The 10724-nt window shown below is 35.1% G+C and overlaps 1 protein-coding gene across 1 annotated transcript; it reads left to right on the top strand.

Moving 5' to 3' along the window:
* The first annotated feature begins 6742 nt into the window (after positions 1-6742).
* On the top strand, positions 6743-9444 carry LOC131858835 (G-type lectin S-receptor-like serine/threonine-protein kinase LECRK2). Its single transcript, XM_059212290.1, has one exon. The coding sequence runs from the start codon at positions 6743-6745 to the stop codon at positions 9239-9241; it is 2499 nt and encodes an 832-aa protein (XP_059068273.1). The 3' UTR covers positions 9242-9444.
* Positions 9445-10724: the final 1280 nt, after the last annotated feature.

Genomic DNA, 10724 nt, shown 5'->3' on the forward strand with positions numbered 1-10724 from the left:
AAGGATAATTAAACAAATATAAAATTCATTTAATTGGGTGGACAAAAATAGGTGTCTATAGTTATAATCATTAGAAAACCAAGGTCGACATAGATCTTTTGTTGGTTTTGTACATGGTTTAGATTGTCCTTGAGTGCATTAATAATGTCCATGTTTTGCTACACAAAGTCCTTAGCCACTAGTACATGACTTTCTTGAAGGATCAAACATCCAAATGAGGTTACCTCCTATCTATACAAGGCCTTGGAGGGGTTCATTCCTATTGACATGTGATGGTTGGTGTTGTAACTATACTCTGCAAAATGTAACCACTTGATCCAGACATTCTGGTGTCCTATGGTATAGTTTCTTAAGTATCCTTCCACCCATTTGTTTATAATATTGGTTTTTCCATCAATTTGGTGATGATATTTTGTTCTTGGTTAAAGATCAATCCCTACTAGATGGAGGGGTTTTTTGCCAAAACAGGCTAAGGAACCAACTGTCTCTAGTAGTAACAAAGTTTTTCAAGAGGCCATGTAATTTTTGAAAATTTCCTTGAAGAAGACCTCAGGTACTTGTTGGGATGTATAGTCAGTAGATATTGCAGCAAAATGTGCATATTTCATGAGGCAATCTACTATCAAGTATATGCAATCTTTTCCTTGCACTTTTGGAAGTCCAATTTTGAAGTCCATAGAAATATTCTCCCATTTTTTGTTAGGAACAAGTAGTGATTGTTGTAGGAATGCTAGATGTATTTGTTTCCCTTTGTTGTTTTGACAAGTTAGACATTCTTGAATATGTTTAAGGACATTTATCTAGAGACCTTTCCAAGAGTATTTTTTTGTTACTTTCTTATTAGTTTTGTAAAACCCTTGGTGGTCTACTAAATAATTGTCATGGTATTCTCTAATGATGTTTTCCTTCATCTTGGAGCTTGGTACACAAAATACCATATTCTTGTATAGGATAAGTTCTTCCACTACCTTGTATTCTTCATTTGGCATATTCCCTTCTAAGATGTCCTTGGCTTGTGGATTCTTTGTGTACTTAGTAATATGGAATTATTCCAATTAGCATAGATTCTTATCATGGTACATAGATGGAGCCATCATGGAAGGGCATCTACTACAACATTATTTTTTCCATTCATGTATTCAATATCAAAGTCATAGGCTTATATTTTACTTACCCATTTCTGTTGCCTATCATTTAAATCTTTTTGGTTTAGACAAAACCTTAGACTATTGTGATCAATTTTTATAATGAATCTCCCACAAATTAGGTATTTCCTAAATTTGGCTAAGGCATGCATGTTTGCGAGCATCTCATTGTAATATATAGAAAAGTTTCTTTCAATTTCTTTTAGTTTTCTACTTTCAAAGGCTATAGGATGTTTTTTTTTCATTAGTACAACTCCAATACCTTCCCTAGAAGCATCACATTCTAACTCAAATGGCAATGAAATGTCTAAGATTGCTAGGATAGGAAAGGAGCTCATGACTTCCTTTAGTTTATCAAAATATTTTTTTGTATTTCCATTCCAAGAAAAAGTACCCTTCTTGGTCAACTCGGTCAATGGGGTTGTTAACTTTGAAAAACCCTTGATGAACCTTTGGTAGTAGCTACAAAGTCCCAAAAATCCCCTTAGTTCTGTTAAGATCTTTGGTTTTGGCTAACTCCATATATCTTCAATCTTCTTCTCATCAACGTTGATTTCTTGAGCACTAATTTTATGTCCAAGATATATAAAATTTTCTCTATCATAAATTCACACTTGGCCGATAGCTTGGCAAATAGGGATTGTTTTTCAAGTACTTCCAACACTTCATCTATATGTCTTGATTGTTCCTCCCAAGGTTTCTTATTTATCAAAGAAGACTAAGAGGAATTTCCCTAGTTCTTTTATAAAGATGTGGTTCATACATGATTAGAAGGCAGTAGGGGCATTTATTAGTCCAAAAGGTGGGACACAAAATTTAAAGTGCCCATAATGACATCTAAAAGTTGTCGTGGTAACATCTTTTTCTCTTACCCTTATTTTGACGATAACTTGAACATAGATCAATTTTTGAGAAATATACTACTCCATGAAGTTCATCAATTAGCTCATCAACCCTAGGGATGAGATATTGATTTTTTATGGCCTTTTCACTAAATACCTTATAGTCAACACACATTCTCATGTGGTACCATCTTTCTTTCTCAATAGTATGGTAGAGGAGGCAAAAGGACTAGAGCTAGGTTTGATATGTCCCATTTCCAATAACTCTTTTATGGCTTTCTCAATTTCCTCTTTATATCTTGATGGATGATGCTAAGGTGTGGTTATAACAAGGTTTCCCCTTCCTTTAATTCAAGAGTGTGCTCAAAGCCTCTTTTTGGTAATAGTGTCTATGGAGTGTCTTCAAACACCATTTTGTGCTTTTTTGTGATAGGTTGCATATCAATGTGTATAATTTTCCCTTGGGAGAAAGCTTTGACAAGAATCATGAATTGTGTAGCCCATTTTCCTCGTCCACATATAAAAATTCTTTCCATCTTCTTGGTTAAACTACTCTTGGTGATCCATCAGATAGTCCTCTTAAAATGACTTCTTGCCCATTATGTTTAAAGCAAAGCTCCAAATTTGAAGTCATAGGAAGATTGCAAATCAGACAAGGTTAATTTGCATGAACAAGATCAGGGGTCTTTTAGAAGATATAGAAATTAGCCAAAGTTACTGATATGAAGTCGTGTGAGAAAGTGAAATCCGAGTCTTAGAAAAGGCTTGAAAGAGAATGAATTTGCAGTCCAAATGGAGATTGCCACATACTGCATCGTGGTAGGAGAGAAAATTGCTACAGTTGGAAGAAGATATAATTATGTTTTGTATTGAATCAATTAGTGGTCGAAATTAAGGGTTAAAATGTTGGCATCGTAATTCCTCCCACTTTGCATTAGAACATACATGTCTCTTCTGAGAGTTTGTGTTTTTCATGAGAACATTCAAATTTTCTGCATGATGAGCTAAAGAGGATTTTTAATAAGTATAGATTTTCTTTGTGTTTGTTATTTGCATGGAACTGAATGATAAGCTTTCTTGCTGTGTCAAAGGTCTTTATATAGAAAGGCAATTTGTAATTAATTCTTTCTCTAATCATTTTGACCAGCTGATCTTTGATCACGTGATAAAGAAGCTTTGATCAGCTTTGATCAGCTGATCTTTGATCACGTGATAAAGAAGGTTTTATAATCATTTGAATGTGTTTATTGCCTTTTTTTTTCCTTAATTTCTTCATTGTCATAGACATGACTAGGAAGTGGCTCCGTCTGCGTTCCAAACATACATCCCCATTTAGAATTTTTGCAATTGGCAGTAAGAGATGAGCCAATAGGAATATATTTTGTCTGAATGGGCTAAGCCAAGGCGACTAGGAACATCAACAGATGAATGGAAATGAGGGTGAACAATGGATTTACTACCATCGGAATTTAGGATTTACTAGGCCAGGAGACCAAACGTGTAGCCTGGAATGAAAATGGAACACTGAAATAGATATTTTGGAGTATTTCCATAGTGGAGGCTAGATTTATAAACTGGGCCGTGGGTAAAGTGTCGACCTTTCTAGGCGAACAGTCTCAGAGTCATCGCATAGGTAGTCAATGGAGGTGATGAGGTTCAATTCCTTTAGCGTTGAAAAGTGTGGTGCCGTGGAAAGAACAGCAATGGATCACTACTCCTTACCTATCTTTGATAACTCTACCGCACTAGGTGCGTAGAGTCACAGGTCAACAAATACACTAAGTCCGTTAACAAGCATCCGTGGAATATAGCACAGACTTGTAGACTCCATGTGAGTGTTGAACAGAGATTACTAGAAGTCCTCTCACCCTCCTCCATACGGCGAAAGTAGCTGGGTCCCCGATTTTACAGTGTATTTGCAGTCACCATTCTTACCGAATTAGTATAGACTCCTTAGCTTGGAATTTAAATAATTTTGAAGTAGGTCCAATGCAAAGGAAACTATTTCAAGTTTACTTAGTAGAAGGTAGAATCAAGAAATTATAATGTGAAGAGCACACTTGATAATAGATTCTAAGTCTTACATACTCTATTTTAGAGTAGTATTATTTGTAAATTTAGCATAAGATTACACTTTTTCATTATTAATTTAAAACATGGTAATTAATAATAATAATTTTAAATCATCAAAGTTCTAAATGCTCTTATTAAAAGAGACAATTATGACTTTTGGAGTATAAAAGTGAATATGTTCTATATTTCATGAGACTTATAGAATTTAATTGAAAATGGCATAATGAATCTATTGTTGGGAAGTAATTTATTACCCTCAAAGTCTCCCCAAAATAATGATCAAAATACATTCTATGAAATTCTCCTTTTAGTTATCTATTAGCACTCAATAAATGCTTGCTAAAGTACCTTCATTTTTCTTAACATTATCTTTATATTAACTTATATTTAATTTTCTCGTGCTTTGTGGGAGCATTGATAGCACCTTATAATGTTGGTGTGTGTGAAGTGTCATCACATTAATAGCTTTCTTGTTGGGCATCTGAGGGTTTCTAAAAATTTTATAATCAACTTTGACAGTGGTTTTGAAACTAGGTTAAAAAGCAAACAAAAAGAATTTTCCTTTTTCACAATCTTTTCTAATCTTTAAAGTTACTCTATATCTTCATCAATTCAATCATGCAGTTTTTTTACTTGACTTTCAATGGTTGTGAATGGTTCTTTGAATTTCAATGGGATTATGAATCTAAACTTATCAAGATGTGACAAATGTTTCAAAACTAATACAAGTGTTGAAACTTTCTTATAAAACACTTTTCTCTATCTTTCTAGAAAGAGGATTATTTTAAACATATCATTTTGAATTCCAATAATAACCAAGAAATTTTTATCTTAATTCTCTTCAAATTTTCTACAGAGTATGTCAAGTTTTGACAAGGTAGTGAAATCCTTGTCAAAAGTAAATTAAATTTTTAAAAGCATGACAAGTCTTTGGCACTATCTTTCAAATAATTTTATGCAAGTTTCAAAACTTATTATATTTAATGATTAATCAACACATACAATATTTGAAGGAAAACTCTAACAGAGAGTTAGAACAGATTGAAAAAAGAATTAAATAACAATGACAAAGTAAATTCAAGGCAACATATTTTAAAATTCAATCAAATATATGAATGACTATAATATATAAAAAATATATTTTAGGAAAAAATATTGATTTAATATTAAATGAACTATATAACTATTAGCAACTAATGTAATATATAAATTAACATTAAGGTGTATCAAATAAATAGAAGAGATAGTTTGTCTCTTAAAATATTATAGTTATATATGTATCTAATTTATGATATATATGCATATTAAAGGACAACCTTGAAAAAAAATTAAAATCATTTTTTTTCTTAATAGATAAGATAATAAAATATTTATACCTTCAAGCTTATTTCTTTAAATACATTTTTTTGTGCATTCTATGACTCGTGACAGATACCTTTTAACAAATAATCCTCATATTAAATACTTCAAATAGCTGAGTATTATTATATCATTATAATTAAACACCCATTATTAGTGGATATCGATGCATTTTGCATTATTAGAATAAGTCTTGCATAATGTCTATAGCAAAACTTAAGTTGTGTAAATGATATTATTTTGAGGTAGTTTAAGGTAGTGGTCTTATGAATGGTGACTTCTTAAATAGTTTAACTAATATCATTTAGAAGATTTAGGAACTTTTATAAGTAGACACTCTAATACATTTTGTAGTAATGGATAGGCTCCAAAAGTTTAAGAAGTTCTAGAATCTTTTGTTTTAGTGACACGAAATAAATTCTTGTAGGAAGCAAAGGGCTCATCTAAAACTCTACTTATATAGTAGTGCACCAATATGAACAACATTTGAAATCAAGTGAAGCTTCCTCCAAAAAATGTATCTAAATTTATTCCAAGAATTTAAAAATAATACATGAATGATATATAGTAGTGAAATCTCTTAAATCGAAGAAATTTTCTATTTTCTCACTATTTTAAATATATATTCTAATTCAACAATGAAAGGTCAAGTTTAGCATATAAAAAATAGATCAACTATTGTTTGAAAATTCTAGATTTGATTATGTGAGAAAATTTTTAACCATCAACATTTTGAATCACACTCTTGATTCATCATCATAATGCATAAGAGTTAAAAAAATTGTCAAATATTTACCACATTTTAAATTTGAATAAAAGATAAAATTACTATTATCTAATTTGACCACTAAACAAAATAATGTTTAAATAAAATATTTTATTACAACCCTACCTTAATTGATTCTACAACAATTTTTTAAAATACCCTTAAGCTTCATATTCTATTAATATGATTCCTAAACAAACTCCCTCCAAGTGTTCAAACAGTTTTAAATTTCTCATATTGTCTGATGCACATTTGATCATGTTTATTGAAATAAGTAATCCATTACTTTTTTTTTATTTTCAATCAATCAATAAATACGATCAGATGTTGCAGTCGCCTGATATTTTTTAGGTGGTGGACCATTCTCATTCCACCCGTGAGAAATTTTATGAAGCCGACCACTGAACCTTACATAAAAGTCTTGAGGAAAAACGAAAGTCTTTGATTCCGAAGCACATTTTATTTTCCACTGGCCCAGTTTTGTCGGGTTTGAAGACTTGTCTGGCGCTCCGTGTTGCATACGAATCATACAGTCACACCGTATCTCTCCTACTTATATGCCTGAACCCATTCATTCTATCAATACTCGTAGTCGTGTAGGCTTCATACTGGCCAAACTGTATCCCATGGCCTATACAACTAGAGCGCTTTCCGCAGTTTTTATTAGCATGGTCGTCTGCGTTTTGGCGCACTCTCCTGTCAAGCATAATATCAGTCTTGGGTCCACTCTTACAGCTGATTCCGAAAATTTCAAATGGGTTTCACCGAATGGGGAATTCGCCTTTGGATTCTACGATGTCTCTCCTCTTTACTTGGTAGGCATCTGGTTTGACAACATATCCAACAACACTCTTGCGTGGACAGCGAAGACGGACAACATAGAGCTTCGAGTCGAGTCGGGGTCTACCCTGCAGCTTTCGGTGGCGGGGCTTCAGGTGTTGGATTCCCAAAGAAGGCTAAAATGGGCTGCAAGCCCCGCTGAAAATGAAAACGAAAGCGTATCAGCGGCTGCAATCCTCAATAGTGGCAACTTTGTGTTGCTCAATCAGTCGGCAGCGCCCATTTGGCAGAGCTTCGACGAGCCCACTGACACCCTGCTGCCAGGTCAGAGGCTGAGCCAGAATTCTATCATGTATTCCAAAGTTTCAGTTACGAACTTCTCCTCAGGCCGATTCGGGCTCACCATTGACACGTACGGGAATCTGGTGCTTTATCTAGTGGAGCGGTTGGAGATTGAAGGCACTTACTGGAAATTAAATGATACACCAACCCAATTACCCACTTATTATTCTGGTTATTATTCTGTGTCCAATACGTTGCAGTTTGATCATAGTGGACTGTTGTATTTGGTAAATAACAGCAACATGAAAGCAGCAACTGCTGGTAATGCCGGATCGGGTCAGTTTCTTCGCAGACTGACGCTTGATACAGACGGAGTTTTAAGGGAGTATGTGTGGAATGAGAACGGCACTGGCCCAGCTTCTTGGTCATATGTATGGCAAGCTGTGGACGATCCGTGTAAAGTCAAGGGCCTGTGCGGGCTTAATAGCGTTTGTCAGGTGACTGATTTGAAAAAGCCCAATTGTTTATGCCCGCCAGGATTCGATTTCACGGATACAGAGGACTCCTCAAGGGGATGCATGTCGAATTCTTCCCAAGACTACAGCTGCAGTGCAAGGAGCGAGATGGTAGAGATTCGGGAGACCACCTGGGCCAAGGATAATGATTATTCAAATTTACTGGATGTTTCTGAAAGTGAATGCATGCAGGCATGCAGTGACGATTGCATGTGTGTCGTAGTTACTTACGAGAGTAGTATGTGCTACAAGAAGCGTATGCCTTTAATAGACGGCAGGCAGGGCTACGGCATTAGCAGTAAAGCTTTTGTCAAAGTCACCGACCTTTCTATTGCGCCCTACTCTCCCCCTTCCGATCTTCTTCCTCGCGCTCACCTTCCAAACGCAACCAAGGAAGAGATGCAGTGGAAGGGAAAGGGCAAGGGCAAGGGGAAAGTTGTTCTAATGGTTGGAATAAGCCTGGTGGGTTGTTCTTCAATCCTTGCTTCAGCAACGTCCCTGCTAACATGGTTCTTCCGTACTCGTAGCTCTCTTCATAACACCAGTAGGGTACAAAATAAAGCCGGGAAGAACCGGAACTTAAAAGCTTTTAGGTACAAAGAGATCCAGGCTGCTACAGGAGGTTTCAGACAGGAACTAGGAAGGGGTTCCTTTGGTAAAGTTTACAAAGGCGAATTGCCCAACGGAAGGGCGATTGCCGTGAAGACACTTGATAAGTTGGTGCAGGAAGGCCAAGGAGAAAAGGAGTTCAGAACAGAAGTAAGTGTTATCTGTACAAGCCATCACAGAAATCTTGTTCAATTGTATGGTTTCTGCGACGAGGGTGCGCACAAGTTTCTGGTGTATGAATACATGAGCAATGGATCTTTGGATGGTGTTTTGTTTGTTGATAGTGGGTTTCTTAGTTGGGAGTTACGCGTGGGAATCGCCATTGGGACAGCCAGAGGCATCCTGTACCTTCATCAAGAATGCGCAACGCAAATCATTCATTGTGATATAAAGCCGCAGAACATTCTGCTCGACGAAAAATACAATCCTAAGATTTCTGACTTTGGCTTAGCCAAATTGATGAAGGCAGAGCACACTCGAACTTTTACGGCCGGGGCTCGTGGTACAAAGGGTTATATGGCACCCGAATGGCACAGGAATGTCGCCGTTACCGTGAAGGTTGATGTTTACAGTTTTGGAGTGATGCTCCTTGAGATTATCTGTTGCAAGAAAACCGTCCATTTAGATGAAGAAGAAAATGAAAGCCTTCTGTGCGACTGGGTTTATGAGTGCTTCAGACACGGCAGACTTGTACAATTGGTAGAGCAGCAGCAGTTAGAGGGTGATACAATTGAGCCAAGGCAGCTGGAAAGAATGGTGTTGACGGCGCTGTGGTGCATTCAAGACAATCCTGTTCTGAGGCCGTCAATTAAAAAGGTTGTGCAGATGTTGGAAGGAACAGTTGAGATCGCAGTACCCCCAGCTCCTTAATTTTTCCATCACTTGCCTCCCATGCTAATAAATTAAAGTGCTTTCATTATCATGTTGTAATACTCTCAAATCCAACAAGTCCAAACCCCTTCTCCAGCTCGTGTTACTTTGTCATCAAACCCGTTCTCCTGCTTGTGATACTATGTCATAGTTTTGTTTCTTTGCAATATGCTTCTTCGCTTAAAGTAAATTCACAATTCCACTGCTGGTTCTACGCTTGAGCATTAACTAGAATATATATATAACTGATTTCTGTCTTCATAACGCAGCTACTTACCTTATAGTCTTCCTTGTAGTAAATCTACTGATTTTTCTATACGTTTTCATTAGAAAACAAAGTATAATTAATGAAGGGCTAACCGATGTTAAAATGAACATGCATTTTAATTAAAATATTAATTCAATGTTTCTTTAGTAATATGTATTAACAATCACTAGTAATATGTATATTAAAATGTTAGGAAATTTGATCTTTGTGTAAATCATTTCGCAAACATATATATAGGTTCTCATAATTGATAAATTGGACAATTGATTTATGAAATAAACCATAATTTTTAGCTATTAAAGGTGTAGTATCCTCATCTCCAAAGTAGAGTACTTCTAACCATATCTTATTTAATTATGGATATATTAGAAAATGAAAATTATAGTCCTATTTTTATGAGTACAAGACATGTGATAATTAAATCCTTTTTTCTAATATGTCTCACATTAAAAGTATTTTTCAAATGTATGTTTCACATTAAAATAAAAGCCAAATATGCTAGGTGGCACTATACTATGGCCTCGAATATTAAATATATTTTCAATGTTAACCACAACAACTACCTAGGGAAAATATGCAATTCCCCAAATTTTTCGTGTTCCATTTGTGAAATACAACTTTCAAACATACTCAAAATTCTAATGTGCAAGGTGCAATGTCATTTCCACCAAATTTACCCATTTTCTTACTTGGATCAATTTTGTGATAGGAAACTAAAATATATTCAATTCTACAATGCAAAATCAACTCTTACCTTTTTTAAATTCAAAATTTTAATTAGACCCATGTCACCCCCATCCAATTAGCCATTGTGTGCCAACTCAAAGCACTAAACATTTCAAGTTGTAATCTAGGGCACTATATAGATGACAAATCCCAATTTAATTTTGACTCATTGAATAAGTCTCATTTACTACTTCCTTTTTTATTCAAGGATTCCATTGGCGAATTCGGTATCACATAATCTTCTACATACTTAATGACAAATATAAATATTGTGTGGTTGCTTGATATCTTAAGTTTCTATGCACTAGAAGTTAGATCAACTCACTTAGGGGTTCGACCATGAGAGAATGCACCCTACCTAACAAGCTTCTTAAAGGTTTTAACAAACATCACCAACCTATTATCAAATACCAAAAATCAATGTCAAATAGGTTTTGGATGAGCCAACCTATTAGGTTGATTTGTTCATAGAAGATTGATTTTGTACCA

Source organism: Cryptomeria japonica, chromosome 10 (genome assembly GCF_030272615.1).
Source record: "Cryptomeria japonica chromosome 10, Sugi_1.0, whole genome shotgun sequence".
Taxonomy (NCBI): Eukaryota; Viridiplantae; Streptophyta; class Pinopsida; order Cupressales; family Cupressaceae; genus Cryptomeria; species Cryptomeria japonica.

Bases quoted from the DNA above. Each gene is read 5' to 3' on its own strand.
- LOC131858835 (XM_059212290.1), top strand. From the start codon at position 6,743: ATGCCTGAACCCATTCATTCTATCAATACTCGTAGTCGTGTAGGCTTC.